This window comes from Perissodus microlepis, chromosome 15 (assembly GCF_051167445.1).
Source record: "Perissodus microlepis isolate ML-2025 ecotype Zambia chromosome 15, ASM5116744v1, whole genome shotgun sequence".
NCBI lineage: Eukaryota > Metazoa > Chordata > Actinopteri > Cichliformes > Cichlidae > Perissodus > Perissodus microlepis.
In genome coordinates, this window is record NC_140475.1 from 6,004,891 (window position 1) to 6,022,936 (window position 18,046).

At 41.8% G+C, this 18,046-nt stretch overlaps 2 protein-coding genes across 3 annotated transcripts in view; one reads left to right on the forward strand and one right to left on the reverse strand.

Moving 5' to 3' along the window:
* Positions 1–271: 271 nt before the first annotated feature.
* Positions 272–1,976, forward strand: chac1 (ChaC, cation transport regulator homolog 1 (E. coli)). Its single transcript, XM_084954047.1, has 3 exons — positions 272–938; positions 1,081–1,116; positions 1,229–1,976. Exons 1-3 carry the CDS (start codon positions 768–770, stop codon positions 1,610–1,612), a joined length of 591 nt encoding a protein of 196 aa, XP_084810173.1. The 5' UTR covers positions 272–767; the 3' UTR covers positions 1,613–1,976.
* A 2,939-nt stretch (positions 1,977–4,915) lies between these two features.
* The window catches only part of ino80 (INO80 complex ATPase subunit), a 39,876-nt gene continuing 26,745 nt past the window's right edge, over positions 4,916–18,046 (reverse strand). For both annotated transcript variants that reach the window (XM_084952346.1, XM_084952345.1), the window contains exons 28-37: positions 17,534–17,661; positions 12,510–12,604; positions 12,025–12,097; positions 11,378–11,536; positions 11,159–11,261; positions 10,985–11,073; positions 9,692–9,847; positions 8,900–9,071; positions 7,131–7,346; positions 4,916–6,481 (exon numbers count right to left, since the gene is read on the reverse strand). In XM_084952346.1, the coding sequence (XP_084808472.1) occupies positions 6,273–6,481; positions 7,131–7,346; positions 8,900–9,071; positions 9,692–9,847; positions 10,985–11,073; positions 11,159–11,261; positions 11,378–11,536; positions 12,025–12,097; positions 12,510–12,604; positions 17,534–17,661 (1,400 nt within the window). In that variant the 3' untranslated portion in view covers positions 4,916–6,272. The remainder of the gene's footprint in view (positions 6,482–7,130; positions 7,347–8,899; positions 9,072–9,691; positions 9,848–10,984; positions 11,074–11,158; positions 11,262–11,377; positions 11,537–12,024; positions 12,098–12,509; positions 12,605–17,533; positions 17,662–18,046) is intronic.

Below are 18,046 nucleotides of genomic sequence, written 5' to 3' on the forward strand. Positions count from 1 at the left end.
AAAGCTCGCGAAGAGAGTGACAACGCATTGGAGCAATCATAGAGTTATTTGTTTTGAGTGACAGCTCATCGAGCAATCGCGTTAAAAGATGGCAATGCCGGGCAAGTCATTTTTAACCAATAGTGTAACGAATTTGTTTTCTAGTCCCGCCCTATTTGGCGCACCGAAATCTGTTTGGGCAAACGGGGTTATTTGGTAACGCCCCTTTAAATATGATTGGTGTTAAACGGTAGGAGAGGACCCGCCTACGTCCTGCGGACTTTATAAAAGTAAGATCCCTGCTTCGCCATGTTATCGAAGAAACGCGTCAGACAGACCGATACATCTTGGCGGGTATATTAATACCATCTGGGCGTTAAACGCGGTAACATCTGTAAATCCTCGATCTTTTAATTCGGTTTTTTTTAAAGCCAACCATCACCAGCCGCCAAGCATCTTGCAAAAGCGGGTTTTGTCTTTTTTCGACATCGAGCTAAGGGCCAAAGCGGCTGCCATGGATTTTTAAGGCATAATGCGGCATCTCTAATGCAATGGCAATGCACAGTGCAAGGCAAAACAAACAGCGAAATTCCATCTTCGCAACTGCCAAGCAGTTGGGCTCAAATACCGTCCGCGGTATACCTGCGAGCCAACCGGTACCTCTGCTCCTGGACCGACGGAAGCTAACGCTAGCTAGCTAGTCATCTTAGCTGGTTTAAAACAAATCATTCAGGAAAAAAGATCCATTCATTCATTTGAACGTCGTCAAAACTAACGATCCAAAAACAATGAAGCCTCAAGATATCATCGCCGGGAAGACCAGCCTGTGGATTTTCGGGTACGGGTCGCTGGTGTGGAAGCCTGACTTCAAATATCAGAGGAGCAAGGTCGGTTACATTCAAGGCTACAAGAGACGCTTCTGGCACGGAGACAACTTCCATCGTGGGAACGATGAGTTGGTAAGATGGGGCATATGTTTACTTGTTAACGGGAACATCATTAGATTGCTTAGGGTGGCATGATATGTTGAACAGCTGGGCTCACACTGCATCAGGCGTTGTCCGTGACGTGATTTATTTATTTTTTTCTTCTTCTCTGCAGCCCGGAAGAGTGGTGACGCTGATCGAAGATGATGACGTAAGTGGAATTTTCTGCTTCCTATTGGTTTACAGTAGAAACTGCAGTGGAGTTTCCAGTCTACATCAGTTAATTGAATGATGACTTAATATGTTTTCATCTTCCTCCACAGGAGACTACTTGGGGTGTGGCGTTTGAGGTGGCAGGCTCACAGCTGGAGGAGTCCCTGAAGTACCTCAATGTGCGAGAGACGGTCTGCGGAGGCTACATGACCAAAATGGTGGATTTCTTCCCTGAGGGGAACGACCAGCCTCCGGTTCAGGCGCTGGTTTACATTGCCACCTCCGACAACCCTCTCTACCTGGGCCCGGCCACCTCGGAGGAGATCGGTGCCCAGATCGCAATGTCCAGAGGGAAGACGGGCCACAACTTGGAGTACCTGCTCCGGCTTGCGGAGTTCATGAGGAGCAGTTGCCCACATGTGGAGGACCATCACCTGTTCTCCATCGAGGCCACAGCATTGACCATGGTGTCTTACCTGTTAGCAGCACAGTAGCTCGTACCCTTTGTTTCACTAGCATGTAATGGAAAGAATACACTACACATGAGGCTTTGATCTGCCATGCTCTACCTGTGTTTTACATTCTGTAGCTTCACATCCTCATCACCATCCATTGTACTTGAAAAAGTGGAAAAAAGAAGGGTAGCTTAATACAATCCCTACAATGTTCACTGTAAACACTGTTTTTCTTCACTAACTGTTTTGATTTGTACGGTGCAACTTCCGTCCAATTCAGAAGGTACTGCTGTCGCTCGTGGTTGAGTGCGTTGATGTGTCAAAGAATAAATCTGACTCTGAAAAGTTGCTTGTGACAACTGAGTGTCAAGTTAAATAAATACCAATTTAAAAAAGTGGAAAATGACTGTTTTTGTGTGTTATTGCTGCAACGGAAACTGTTTGTTTAAATGAGCTGTGGCTCATTTAAAAGAAAAAGGCTCTGTTCTTGGTCAGGAAAATCTGGAGTTATCAAAAGTGGCAGTTTAATGAGTGCACAGCAAAGAGATGTATTCTAGAGAACTGATTTAACCAGAAATCCTAGAATAAAGTACACTAAAGGAGAAAATGTTTCTGTACTGCATTTTCCCAAGGAGTATGGGTTTGGTTTCTTTTTGTTTGTTTTTTTTTTATCCCTCAGGTTTAAAAACAAAAACACTAAGCACTCAGTGTGAAGATTGCAATTGAACCAGCTGACAGAACTTTTTCACACCAGCTAATAACCTGTGGTGAGGGAGGCTTTCAAGGTGTGTTTGTGTGCATGTCATAAGAACACAGACCATGAGGGTCTTCTCTTGCCAAGAAGCAGCTTTTCTGACATGCTCTTGGAATAAAAAACAGACGTGCTGGTTCTCATCTGGGTTGCAGACTGTAACTCAACAGCAATGTTCTAAGAAGTCAGTAAAGCTTTTTGAACAGGTCTCCTGAGTGCACATATACAAACATACGTCGGACACACCCAAACATTGGCCGGAGCAGCTTGTACCCTGGATGTGATTCAAGTCAAAGAGTATCTAGGTGAAAAGGCTTATATAACTGCTGACCGGGAACAAGCCCAGACCTGGAAGTCCTGTGTTTACAAGTCTGCCCCGTGGTCGTGTCAAGAGCGCACCAGGAAGAACACACTGCAGATGCGCTCACTGAGATGAAATCTCAGCAGGGTGACATGAAAACGGTGCCATGGGTCTCAGGTGCATCTTTGTCAGTTTGATCGCCTCTCAAATGGGTTGTTTTTCTGTCATTTCCTTACATCAAGGCTAAGTTCTTCCAAATGATTTTTCATAAACAGACCTTACAGATAGTTTCTATTTTAAGTGCCAGAGGTTTTGAATATCTTATCTCTGAGATATACGTTTCCCTCCCAGTGCAACGAAGCTCAAAGCTCCCTGTAGCACGAAAAAACCCTACATTTGGCAATCTTTTTACAGTCTACTTCTTTAATAGTTACTCCAACAAAAACTGCCCATGGCGAGGTCTGCATATTATTCTGAGCAACAGAGATCAAATTTCTTGGAACGACTACAGTAGAATAGATTAAATGTAATTTTAAGATTGCTGTAAGGACCACCCATTAAATTAGGGTTGAATGTGACCCTTGGCTTTATAAGGATGTCTTACTAATGAGATTACAGGTATAAGGTTTAGTTTTTCTCTGTAGAGTTGTTAATCGTACCTTTATCTTTTTTTTTTAAATCAAAAACATGTGAATTTTGGTTTCTTAAATAAACGGTCTCTGAAGTCCCAGTTTCCGGGTGTTTTGGTGAGTTTATGAATCCATGATGGTGGGATTGTCAGGAGATGCTGTAAAATCACTTTCTGGCTGAAGGAAGAATACGGAGAACCTTACAAGGGTAAACAAGCAGAGACATAACAAGAGGGGTGCCAAACAAAATGGTTTTAAGAAAAAGCCACAGGTGAGAAAACATTTGTGTGATAACAGAAACTGCTGTTTCTGAGCTTCAGATGTTATATTTAAATAAAGGGCTGAAATGAATATTGTTTGTATCTATAGCCAGGGGGGGAATAAAGCGTGCAACTACTGAGAAACTGACATGAAGATGTCAGTGTTCTATCACTGTTGTGCTGCACACAGATGTTTTAGTTTTCTGAGAGATGGCAAGACATGTTTCTCAGCTGGCAAAGTGATGTTTCCACCTGGCAGTAGTCTACTGATATGTGACCACCCATTTGTGGAAGATATTAACTGAGTAATATGATACTTTTATGAAATTTGTGGCCTTCCAAATCTCATTTAGCCCCCGTTTCAGCTGTACTTTTTAAACCAAACAAGCAGAATTATTACATTCTTGGTCCTTTATTCCATTTCTTTTCTTTGCCAGTGCAGATTCCTTCCACTGTTGCAGACCTGAAGTCCACAACAGCCTCACAGATTGAGAGGCAGGGTACACTCTGGATGGGTCACATGGCTAACATAGAGAAAGGCATCCTTTCACAGTCACATTCATAGTTAAAATCTATTTAGAATCGCCAGTTAATGTAACATGGATGTCTTTGGATTGTTGGAGGAAGCCAGGGTACCTGGAGAGAACATGCAAACTCCAAACAGAAAAGCCACGGCTGGCTGGTGGGTTTGAAGAAAGTAAGCAAGCAAAAATAAAAATAAAAAAATGGAGGAAAAAAAGGGCTTAATAAATACTTTTTACATAAGAGTGTGTACTTTTTATAAAGTTTCACTTGGTAACCACTTTAATGTAATTGTGATAATTAATTAATATCAATTAATATTGATAGTTATCATTTTTTAACTTACAGCCTATTACAGCCACTGGGAGACTGCGGCACCCACGGTGTGGGACGGAGAGATTTCGCAGGTCTTTCCTCCCCACTGCTGTCAGACTCCACAACAAAGACTTTTGCAGCTGATCAAACCCTCACACGTGCAATAACACTGCTATATGTGCAATTCTATATGCTATATGTGCAATTCTTCTTCTGACGAAGTTGTACTTTTGTATTTTCTTACTCAGTTGTATATAGCATTTGTCTTTCTATTTTATTCTATTGTATATATTATTCTATTCTATTTTAATCTATTGTATATAGTATTTTATTGCATTCCAGTGTTTTCTAATTTCTGCTACATAACTTTGCACTTTTGCTGTAACAAGACAAATTTCCCACCTGTGGGACTAATAGAGGTCATCTTATCTTATCTTATCTTATCTTATCTTATTTATATTTTTCCAGGATACCATACAGTGAGTTAACCCTCGTGAACCAATCAAATCCAGGACAGTGCTAATGTAAAAACCAACAAACAAAGAAGCAGCAGAATCAAACTGCTCAGATTTCGCCATCTTTTATTTTCAGTTGACTCCTGTTAGTAAAATGACAGATGCATTTCTTCATATGTACATGTGACTTATAAAAATAGTCAGGCAAATGAGAGAAAAAGCCAGAGGAAATGTCGCTTTCATTCATCATTATGTACAATCGATATAGAACATTGCATTTTATTCACGCTATAAACACAAAAATAAACCCATTAGAACAGATGTAGTGCTCAACTCAGGACACTGGTGCACACCTTTTTTTTTTTCCTGTTTTTTGTTTCTGAAACATGAATGACATCAAAGAGAACCACAGATTTCTCATCACAGAAAACAATTTTGGAAAAAGTAAGAAAAAAAATGGCTCTAGAATTCGCAATTTACAGTTTACAGGTGAAGATTTTTCCGCAATTTTCGTGAATCGCCTGTTTTTAACTTAAATAACTTAAAACAACCAAAATAAATGTGAATCGATTCATACGTTTAACATTAGCAGCATTGCTCTATCAATCAGTACCCCTTATTTTAGTAGACCTTTTCTTTCTTTTTTTGTTTTTACATTATTTTCCCCATTGGACACAAAAAATAATCAGAAATTTTCCATTTCCACCTATACATGAACACATTTTATGGATACAGTTTTAACTGCCTGCCTGTTGGTTTCAGTACATCTTTCATTACAAAAATAGGAGCTTTAGTACAAAAGCTGTTTGGTATGGTGGGTTCACATTAAGCTCTGTAAAATGCAGACTTGTCCACCAGCTTTGCGCTGAACATATCTACAGAACAATTAAATAACCAAATGTGCATGTAGGAGAATCAGTAACACGGAACAAAAATCTAAATAAAATAACAATTAAAAATAAAAAACAAGGGAAGACGTGGCTCAGTGCATTTGACAGGAACTCCTTTTTCTCGCTACCCGGGCAAACCCAAGGATCTAAAAAGCCCTTTGAGCTACACGCCTTTGGGTTTCCTGTCGTCAATAGTAGAATACAGCTTGTCTTCTCAAAAAAGCACTTAGAAATACTTCTGTCAAAATTAAAATTAAAATGCTCAAGGCAGTGTTTTTGTCCACTGCTCTGGACAAACAAAAAAAATAAATAAAACTAAATGAATATAAATGAACAAATGCAGAGGCTGGTTGAGGCTGTACCTTTAAATTGTTGTGGTTACTCTAGCTTCTATTTAGTTGCTGAGCCAGAAGGGAGAGCGTGGTCCTCCAGGTAGTGAGCCTCAGTTACTATAAATACTCTTGTTTATTAGTTTAGGTGGGCGGGGAGGGGGCGGGGGGTATCTCTGGGAATCACAGTGAAGAGCAGGTCAGTTATCTGTCAGGGCATATTAATACGAATACGCGTACGCATGTATCATCGAGCCCCAGGACCGCCAGGACCCTTTCCTTTCCTGACTGCTCCGTGGCTGCTGTGGTGGTGGCTGTGGGCCAGCTGTTTGTGGGGGCTCGGGGTGGAGGTGCCTCCTTTGGTCTGGGGGGAGGAGCTTCTGCTGAGGCTAAAGGCAGGACTGGTACCAGACCGGCCCAGGGAGGTCTGCAGAGGGCTGGATGCAGAGAGGCCCGCTGAAATTAGGGACAGGAAAGGATAAGGTTATTTATCATGTTCAAACAGACAGTTCAGTAGGACATAACTGGCTTGTGTTTGTTTTTTTGCAGTCATACCACAACAAAATACATCGGCCTCAAAAAAACCAAAACAAAAAAATCTCGATTAGACATCTCTGGGAGAAGTTCATAACAGTGTCAACTGTGTGGCACTGATTGGAATGTGGAATGATTATGGACTCTAACAATCTTCTCCTTTGTTACTTTCTCTTGGCTTACTGTATCCATAACAGGAACCAGTAAGGTATTCATTCGGTGCATTCATTGTGGCTTGAAAAGAGATGACAGGTCAGCACTCTGGCTTGAAACATTGGTGAAGCTGTAACCTTGTGCATGGGTAGTAGACGTTTAGCTTGCAGGGAAAAGGACAGATTTTAAAACAATATTTTTTAAAAAACTGAGTTACTCTAAGAGTGTTCATTTGAAAATATGGATGTATGAACATGAGAAACAGGACAAGCATGTTTGTTGTGACATCAACAGTCCTTAGGAACATTTGTCCAAGAAATGCGTTGACAGGTAAACAAAGCACACATAACACACATATTCTTTTTGATTTCTGGACAGTCAGTGCCTGTGCATAAAGATCCGTACAATATTTACATACCTTTCGAAACACTGTAGCCATAAGCAGCATAAGCTGCTGCCGAAGCAGCTGCCGCGCCTGCCATCGCTCCTGCCATTGCTGCTGCACTACCTGCAGTTGACTTACGCCCGCGTCCTTTCCCTCCAGTCTTGGCACCGCCTCCAGAGCCTTTAGGCCGCCCACGACTCCGCCCGGACCTGCCTCTGCCTGGACTGATTGTGTCCGAGGCTGAAACACCTGAACACCACAGGCAATAAAAGGAAAAAATAGTAAAAAAAAAACTCTTCAGTATTTTACAGTCAGGAAACAGAGGAATAAAGTCAGGCGGGAATCAACATCACTGTCAGAGACACTCAGTTTGGTTTGGCCTTGACCCAGTCTTTCAGAGTCTACTGTGGTAATTTCTCTGCAACATTTAAGCGCAATTGCACATTAATCACGGCTCATCATTACTGTAAGTGCTGGCTCAAGCAAAAACAGGAACACTCTTCTCATTTTCCATACTGTTTGCACAATCAGAGCCAGAGTGGTGATGTACCTAATCCTCCAGTACCTTGTCTTCTCCCTCTCTGACTCCCCACATCCCACCACTGGTCTGCATTTCTCTACACGTTTCACTCCAAATACTCTGGATTACAACCTCCCTATGTGGGGAAAAAGGCCCTACTCTATCACTAACACCAAAGCACACATGAAAACCTTTTCCCCACGCTTCCCCCGACCTTCAGGTCTAAATTTCACTCTTTTTTCCTTTCCCATTTTCAAGTTCACCAGTTGATTCTTGATTCTTTGCTTTCCATCTCATCTTCCAAACCTTTCATTTAAACATCATCTACATCTCTGAAGGAATCAACTTTCTCCCAGCTTGCTGACTCTGGTTATCACTGCACATCAATAATCTTGCTGGCAAGCACCTCTTAGCATGGCAGCAAAAATTCCCAACAGGTTTTAACGAAGAAGTATGGATTTAGGAGAGATTATCTTGCCGCAAAAATTCCAAAGTGAAGATAAAAGGAAAAAACATTCACCATGTATCTTGATTTCTGAGTGCGGCCGAGCCAAAATAAAACTGTTATAAATGTAAAACAAGCAAGAAACGAGCTGCATACAGCTTATGAGGTAAAAAGCCACTTGTCTCAATGGACCCCAGCCTATTAAAACACAAGGCGAGATAGCAGAGAGAACATAACAAGCCAGCCTTCTACGTGCAGCGATGACTTTCATGTAAGTCACACTAATTTGCTATTCTAGCAACAGTAGAACAAGATAATAGTCTCATGGAAAGGACAGATTAGGTTTTATTTGGCAACTCCACACTTGGAAGAGATTATATGTACTTAGATTATTTTTAGTTAGGACAAACCATTAGGTTTCTGATAGTGTATGAGATACGTGGCTGGGTGGGCTGGCTGTTTAACACTGCCAAAAATGCATTGGCTAAACAACCAGAGAGCAAGAGAGACCTCTAAAGCCTTTATATAGGAAGAACACAACTTTTAGCACCATTTACATACTTTGGGGTTAAGTGACTGTCTTTAATGCTACATAGATGCAACATATTTATTTGGAAACTTTGAACTTTAGCTGCTGATATCACTCACTATACAAACGGATATGTCCTAAATTCAGAGGTGGGGAGTATCAGTAACAAGTCAAATCTGGTCTTGATCTACAGCAAATTTTCCAGGGACACCAACTGCAGAGCAAGTCTATGCAAAGTGCAGAAAAACATAAAGTATACTGCTCTACTCGCTCCATGAACGATGGCTAGACTGAAATTGTTTTCTCACCATTCATATTGTCAGAGACTGATCCAGACACAGAGGCGGGTGAGTTGGTGGCACGAGACTGAGGCGCAGAAGAAAGCGGATCATCCACGATGACGAGCATGTCGCTGCTGCTCTCATCCGCGTCGGCATCAGGAGGTAATGAGCCGGGCTGGAGCTCGCTACTTAAGGAGATCTGTCCATGCATAGGAGTACAAACAGACATACATACAGGCTGCGGGTCAGCACCACAAGGGAACGAGGAACCGGGTAAGTACAGTAAAGGGCAACAAGAGGAACAGTCAGAGGAACAGAGAAGAAAGGCAAGGAAAGAAAAGGCAAGGCAAGGAAAGGAAAGGAAAGGCAAGGAAAGAAAAGGCAAGGAAAGGAAAGGAAAGGAAAGGAAAGGAAAGGAAAGGAAAGGAAAGGAAAGGAAAGGAAAGGAAAGATTCAATGTGCAGGGTATAAAAGTGACAAATGGTTGGGAAAAGGTAAGAAGGACAGAAGAGTGAATCAAAAGAAGAGGAAAGCCGGAGAAGAGAATATAGGGGAAGAATTAATAACCCAAAAGAAACAAAAGATAAGAAAAGAAAAGGGGAGGAGGATTAATAGCACAGCATGCAAAGTAAGATGGTGAGTTTGTGGATGCAGGCCAAAGAAGCCTAATGGAGCAGCCACAAGTCATCACATTTAACATAAATCTCATCCATTTCCCACCTCATCTATGACCTACACTTTCACAAAAGCATTTCTCTCTCTTTATCGCACACATGCACACACCATCCATCTCTTCTGTTTTTCCTCTGGATCCCTCACCTCGCTGAAAGGACTGGGCATGGCCGAGTCCATCTCGACGCTGATGAACGAGTCGTCTCCATCTGCCGACAAGTTAGAGTTGTCTGCTGAGGGGGCATGGGAAATGACCAGGTTCACTTCCTTTTTCCTCTTGTTCTCCAGCTCCTCGTTCTTCTTCTGAAAGTTAAAAACAGAAACGGGAACAGGAGAGGGTATTGATGAAATCAATTCTGCTGAAGTAGGGGTGTGAATTTTTTTCCCCTCTAAAACAGAATTAATCTAACAAGTATATATTAAACCAGTGGTTTAAGCCACTTATTGTTAGAAGGCATTGCTATGCAGATGATACCCAGCTATATCGATCAATGAAGCCAGATGATACAAAATAACTACTTAAACTGATGATCTCTAAATTCAGATAAAACATAGGCTATTGTACTCTTATTATTATTTCTTATTATTAATTATTAATCTCTGACTCTCTTCCACAGTGGGTCTTTGGTCTTGTCCTATCCCTCCCCTTATCCCGGACCTGTCACAGCAGATGGCTGCCCCTTCCTGAGCTTGGTTTTCCTTCCTGGTTTCTTCCTGTTAAAAGGCGGTTTACCTTCCCACTGTCGCCACTTACATACAGGGGTTAGGTTTTCTCTTATTTACACAAAGGTCTTTATCGTACATTGTAAAGTACCGTGAGATGACTGTTGTTGTGATTTGGTGCTATATAAATAAACCTGAATTGAGTTGAACTGAATGCGCTGACAGTCAGTTGCATGGCATATACATTTTCTGTTCAGCTCTTGAGTTCAGAGCAAGACAAAACTCAACAGCCACTGACCAGATTGCCATGAAATCCAGTATGGATATGATCCCCAGAGGAAGATATTTAATGATTTTAGATGAACCTTTGACCTTCCATCTGACCCTACTTTAGTCACTGACTATCTCAAACTAGTGACCTGATTTCTGTCAGATTCACCAGCTATGTACTGTATAACGTCTCAAAGGAATAAGTCATAATGATTTCAATGTCCCCTCGACCCTTCCTGCAGCTTCACTATCAGGTCAATGTTATAATTATGTTAGACAGAAGAGAGTCTATCGTCTAACAGACAGACTACAGTTTACACTCTTGAGCTGAACACAAAACTTTCTGTAGAAGTTTCTTCCAGGACTCTTGTCTCCTTATCTTCCTACCTTACAATTTCTTCCATTCCAACTTTCTCTCAAACATTTCACATGTGTTTCTACTCGAAGTATTCTACATATTCCACTCCACATCCAGGCAGCCACCAACTCAGTTAATCAGTTCCATACCTTCTCAGCATACTTCTCCCTCTTCCTCTTGCGCTCCTTCACCTTGCTGCTCTCCTCTTGCTGCCTCTTCTCCTCTTGCCTTTGGCGCACTACAGAAAGAGACACAATGTTTGTTTTCATATTTTCCTTCCCCTCACAGTGAAACTCTAACATCTGCCCAATCAAAACACTCACATTTCTTCTCCAGCTCGTCATCGTCCAAAAGCAGGCTGACCACCTCTTTGGGTTTGAGCGTGTCTGGCTTGAAGTTGCCTCCAGAGATCACTACCCTTTGGATCTTATTACAGAAGACCATTAAAGCATTAATCACCTCTGTTATTAATATGACCATTATGCACTTGTGTTATTTTGTTGTTGTTGGTTTCAAAAGAATAGAGGATATTTTTGACACACCTCGCTCTTTTCCTTGGCCCGCTGCAGTATCCTCTCCTCGATGGTGCCCTGACAGATGAGGCGATAGACAGTGACCTGTTTGGTCTGACCCAGCCTGTGAGCCCTGTCCATGGCCTGTTGGTCCACTGTGGGGTTCCAGTCACTGTCATAGAAGATAACCTGCACAGGATTAAATAAATAAATAAATGTCATAATATTTTTCTCTAAAATTAGGATATCCATGTTTACCACATTGTCTAATTTTTTTTTGTGAAGAAAGCCTGAGCGTGAAACAGACACTCCCTTCTCTGCAATTTTGGAGACTAATAACAATGACGTGTTTTCCCAAGTGAACTGCCTTTTAACGTGACAGATGTCCTGTGTTAACAATCGCTTCACGCTCATTGTCATGAAAGCTAATTTCACTCGAACAGGGCTACAGGGAGTTTATAGCGAGACATGTTAATAAACACTGACATTATCATTTTCAGAGGCGTGTTTACCCCTACTGATTACATACACAATCATGCTCCTTAGTCATTATCCAAACGTATTTATTTATGCTGAAACGGTGTTTCAAGACAGAGAATGTGTGCTGCCCTGGATATAGACCTTTAGTAAATGTTAGTGCTATTTAAACTATGATATGGTATCAATAAGGGGCTCACAGTGTCAGCAGCAGTCAGGTTAATGCCAAGCCCTCCGGCCCGTGTGCTCAGCAGAAAGACAAAGATATCCGTTCTGTGGAGGGCAGTGAAAGAGGAGTGGGGGTGGAGGGAATAGAGGAGGGGGACAAAATCAGAAGATATCATTTCCAACTGCAGCTACAGCACAAATATCCACATATCATGCCATTAAATGAAGTTGCAATGTAAGTTAAGAATAAAAATGTCAAGCTTAAGTCCTGTATAGGATGTGAAATGTGCACCAGTAGTGAAAGTCCTGCACCGTAAAGCAACTTCAATAAACTCCAATAAACTTCAAACTCTTTTGTCCTCCAAAAAGAGTAATGCTGGCGCCTGAGAGCTATGTACTAATGCAAACCAGAGAATGTGGACTAAACACACCCATATATATTTCGATGTATGGGTGACGTCTTATTTCATGCATGCACAACCACTTGCACTCTAGGTCGTATTTTATCTTTACCCACCGACTCTGGAAGTCAGCCACCATATCCCTGCGCTCAGAAATCTTGGAGGATCCATCGAGGCGCATGTAGGTGTGCTTGCGATAAACCATGTACTCCTGGAAAGATGGGACAAAGACAGTAAAGAAAATAATTACTAATAAATAAATAATGACTCCTCATTTATTCTGGTCTTTCACAGAGCAGAAGGTTGGCTTACTTCCAGTATGGAGGAATATGTAGATATAGAATAACTGATTCTCATTTTCACAACATATTTTGCTTTATTTTCATAAAACCTATAACTAGAATAACTAGATCTGCATCAAGTTAATAAAAAAAAATCTTAACTCTAGGATTAGCCAATATTTGGCATTCATAAATCGCCCTCACCACTGATTTCGAAACCAGCAAACCAAAGTTATCCAAACTTCAAATCCAAAACTCAAATCTCAAACTGTTCTTCAGCCTCTGCTCTGGGGATCGCAAGCAGCAACTACACACTGAATTTAATAAGCTCTCAAATATAAAATTCTATTCTTTCTCTGAGGAGTGGATAAAGCCTTCAGCCCTACTTGTTAAATTTCAAGGGTCAGGAAATATTCATCTGTGCTGTAAGAATTTCTTTCTGACAGCAATTTTGTGTCCAAAATCCCAAAATCCCACATTTCTTATGTGCATTCGCTAGAGTTGAAACCTCAATCCGAGCCCAGGGAGGCATTGAGAAATCAAGAGCTTGATATTCTATCCCCCCCAAAGTCTGCTAAGCTGCGCTGTGTGCGCCTGTGTGTGTGAGTTTGATGGGAGGAGCTCTGAAGTCAGAGCAACAGCAGTGATGAGGTGACTCGCTGAGCTTCCTTTGAGCGCTGCCCTGAACTCGCGACCTCCTCGATGAAACATGTCAGTCCCCCCTGAACCAGTCACAATAAATGGCCACACATAACAACTCCCCTCACACAGCCATTATCAATGATGACGATGATTTGAAGCTATGTTTTCTATGACCCCCTCCAAATCCCCTTTCACGACACCCGGGGCCCTCAGTCCCGGCAGGGCCTGCCCCCTCATCGCTCTGAGTGTCTGGCTCTGTTCCCAACAGCCCCATCTGCTCTAACCGAACACTACATTAGGGACCATTAGGGCAGCGCTCGCCAAAATGCTGCTAACCTTGTTGAATTGGGCTTTGGTATCTTGCCAGCACAACGCTGCTGTCTTTCTAATCTCCATCTAAATCAGCAGAATCAAAGTTTTAGAAAAGTTACACCTGAGAGATCAAATTCCTCTGCAGCCTTTTTGTGGTTTACACTTGGAGTCCTGGTTAGTTGCAGCATGCTTTGGATTTCTTCCAAGATGCCACACTGAAATATAAATCCCAACAGCTGGCAATTTTCTACAATATTCTGATCCAGTTTGTGCTAACCGTAGGTGAAAGTGTGATATTTCTGCAGTTTTTCACTCATTTTCTAATGTATTCCTTTACAAATGTTATAAATCAAGCACTATGTCCGGGTTGGCCTGACTGGACAAAATGTTTACTTTTTTCATGCAACTGTCATCGGCCCATTATGAACCACATATCGCCAAAAAAACCAAAACCAAAAAAACCAAAACAAACCCCCCCCCCCAAAAACCCCTATGTTTCCCGAAGTTCACGACGCATGGGAACACGAATGCCCGATACTTTTGTATCCACTCCAATTGCAATTTTGCTTTTTCTTTCAAAGTGGCTCTGGGAACACAGGCTGTTCCCAACTTCCTGTTAAAAATGAGTCCCCACAGTCAAGCAAATGCTGTTAGATTAGTGTGCGTGGTCACAGACTGTTCCTAATCCAACAGCTGTAATAACTGAAAAGAACATGCTGTGGCACGATAATAAAACAGAGTCCACTTCAGAACTGAGCTGAGCTTAAGACTGTTATGTCTGCTGTCAGTGACATGGTACATACAACACCTGCCCAAGACCACAGGAGCAGCAGAACTTCACTGACCTTAACTATTAAACAGTGTTTCCCATTTTAGGCATTAATACAGATGTGTGAAAAAACACTTTGTAAAACATCCTATGGTGTAGTCTATGCACATTTCTTTTTGCATGTGTGGCTGAATCATTCTGCAATTACAAAAATGCTATCTGGCATTGGCTCCTATGCCAGTCTGTCGAGGTTCTCCGTGTTCTGTTTCTCATGGTGACTGCAAAAGCAGATCGTGTTGGCTTTTTTTCCACCTAGTAAATGTTTAGCCACAGTTATTTAGCATTAAATTAATGCAATGCTGAAGAGAGAATCTATACACAGATTGACATAGCAAAGAAAATGAGAATAAATATATAAATGACCACATTTTGTTTCACAGACGCAAAGCATATCGCCAGAGCGGACAAATCAGTGTGTGCGCGTGTCATTAAATGTCTGGGGAGGGTGTGTGTGGCAGGCTTCTGCAGGGTATATGAAAACTACATCATATCTTTGACATGTATCAACACAGCAGTATAAATCACACCTTAGCAGAAAGCTCATTGGACCCTTCTATCCCCCTCTAGTACAGCATACTCAACTCTCAGAGTAAGAAGTGAGCGACCAAATTGCATTGAGGAGAATGAAATGCAGGAAAAATGCAATCTCTGGTTCACTACAACAGTTCAGATCATTTTGGCTTCAAAAATAGTTCCACAATATTACAGGAGCCAAATGACTGCAGTAACCTTCAAAGTGTCAGCAAGCAAGAACATGGACTTTGATTAGCTACTGCTAAAAAGTCGCATGTATAAGCAGAAAACCAGTTCAGACAAGGACAAGGTGATGAAACCTGCAAAACTATCCATTCATCAAAACCACAGTGTTAACAAACACGGTAACTAAAACTCCACTCTCTGGCTTTTCCTTCTGTGTCACAGGCTGTAGAGTTTCTATATTTGCAATCATAGTGTGCAGAAACGTACAAACAAACTGTCATAGGCTGTCATTATTCCACAAAATAATCTATGCAGAAGCCGTGCTTTTCATTGAATAATAGGTCACTGTGTGTCACTCCAACACTCCAAGACAATTTCCCCTCACACCAAACTAGTGATGGCAGCTGGCCGCCCCACCCTGAGCCTGGTTTCTATTAAAAGGAAGTTTTTCCTTCCCACTGTCGCCAAGTGCTTGCTCCTAGGGGGTCGTTTGATTGTTGAAAGGTTCTCTGTATTATTATAGGGTGTCTGCTTTACAATATCAAGTGCCTTGATGTGATTGCTGTTGTGATTTGGCACTATATAAATAAAACTAACCTGAATTGAATTGAATAATGAACAAGGCACACCTGAAAGGCAAATTGCATTACTTCATTTACAGACAAAATTCTATTCTGGTTTGGCAGCAGTTCCAAGAGACTGTGGGCATTTCCCCTCATTCCTGCATTTTAAGCTTTGCAGACTTTGCAGTAAAATGATGTCTAAAAAAACTCAGCTTAAATAGGAAGGCAGTGACTCCGTGGTCCCGCTACACTATCAGCTGCTGCCAAAGAAAGCAAACAGTGTTATTTTTCTTTGGGCCACCCGAATCTTAATGATCCATCAACTGACCGCGTGATGTCACCAGAAGAACCGGCAGCCGACTGGTGATGGTAACAATGATGATAATGACACAGATCAGCATCAGCTTCTCCCGCACTCTCTCTCTTAGTCAGAGACTCACTTTCAGATAATGAACTCCATCTGCAGATGTATTTATTTTTTTAGCTATGACCAATGACAAACATGGAGGAGGAAAAAAAACACTGAAGCCAAATTGGGTGAATGTATGATTTCATCCGTGATTGCCTTGAGCCCATTAGCAGAGGAGATGCTGTCATATACAACCTCCCCCTCAACCAACGCCCACCTCCCATTGCATTATGAGGTCACTTATACACAATGACTTCTGTGATACACAGGGTGCTGTAATGTTGTCTCATTAAATCATAGCTAGAGGGAACGACTATAGGTGGGGCAATCAGTGAGAAGAACACTAAAGTAGAATAACTAGCCAGCATTATCGAAGCCATCTTGAGCTTTCTCATCACTGCCGTTTTCCAGTGGCCTTTAACACGAGGCATTCTTGCTGTTTTCCAGACACACAGGAAGACGGTCCTTAGCCACCTGGGCCAGGTCCATCTACCATCAAAGCATTTGGCTGTGGAACCGGCTCTGCACTGTGTGAATAGGGACACAATGACATCATGCGAGAGGCTTTTGGCTCCATAGTGATGTTTGCAACAAATATGGAGGCAACAACAGAGTAGTGCACCGAGGCTGTCAACACATAATCACTGTCAGGGCTGTGTTTCAGCATTATATTCCTGTAGGGAGAGCAGTAATGCACTTCGATCTTCATCTTGGATTCCAAACTGACAGCCTCTGACCTTAGAAATAAGATTATAACTAACTAAGAAGTTGAAAAGAAAAACATGCATGTGGGTAAAAGTAATACGGGTTCATTTATCAAGCTCAAACCGGGAAAAACTGATTTTGTGATCGTTTATTTGTTCCCACCTTTTCCTCATCCATCTACCTTTGTCTCGGTTTTCATGTTATTTCCTTCTCCTCTAACCCCAAAGACCCTGCCACTCCCATCACCCATTTCCCCTCCACTTCCCCGCTTTCCTTATTGCACCCAGTTATCCCTCCCATCTGGCTGCCTCCCCTGCAGATGAGACCCCTCTAATTAGTCCTGACCTGTTAATTAGCAGTCTAATGAGTGCACCAACGAGGGACAGGCGGGTGGTTTAGAGGTGCTGTAGCGCCACACCCCAACGGTTACACTGCTCGGGTGAGGAGCTTAAACAACTTACTTGGAAACTTGGAATTTATTTAAGCGGATATCTAAAAGATTTAACTCACCTTCAGGTTACATATTACTGAATGGAATTCAGGACGTTACTTTTTCTACACTTAGCAATAGTGTGAGGGTAACTTATAAATAGAATACATATGAATAAAGCGAGCAGAGCTGTAAAGGGGCAAAGGTAATGAAAATGAGGAACAAACTGTTCTGTTTATAGATGTATGCCGTGTATGTGTGCTTTTATACCTCAAGCAGGTCTATCATGCGAGTCATCTGAGAGTAGATGAGGACTCTGTGTCCCTGAGCCTTTAGTCGACTCAACAGGATATCCAAGGTGTGGAGCTTTCCACTTTCTGTAATCAGGCTTTCCTTATCTGAAAGAGGGAAAGAAAGTTTTACCACACAAACCACCCGGGTGGCAACACAGCAACTTTTCCATGTTACTCTCAGTAAGTAGCTGTGTGATGAAATCACATTAATCACTGAAAATATTTAGTGAGTTGACACAATAAAATATCTGCTTACTTACAAAGTTAAAAAAACAAACTCCAATCAATTCAAAAGTTAGATAAGACTCTTGAATAACCTTTTTAACCAGAACAGATAGATCTGGGGGGGGATCGATCCTCCTAGATCTGGCCCTAATTTAGTGGCCGTTTAAATAAAGCCTGTGCCCTGATTGACTGTGCTGTTGCTGAGAGCAGAGAGAATTAAGGATACAATGAATAAGAGACAAAGTGAAACTCTGAGGAAAAAGTG

Coding starts and splice junctions, on each gene's coding strand:
- chac1 (XM_084954047.1), top strand. CDS start 768: ATGAAGCCTCAAGATATCATCGCCGGGAAGACCAGCCTGTGGATTTTC. Junction 939..1,080: donor ATCGTGGGAACGATGAGTTG/GTAAGATGGGGC, acceptor TCTTCTCTGCAG/CCCGGAAGAGTGGTGACGCT. Junction 1,117..1,228: donor CGCTGATCGAAGATGATGAC/GTAAGTGGAATT, acceptor CTTCCTCCACAG/GAGACTACTTGGGGTGTGGC.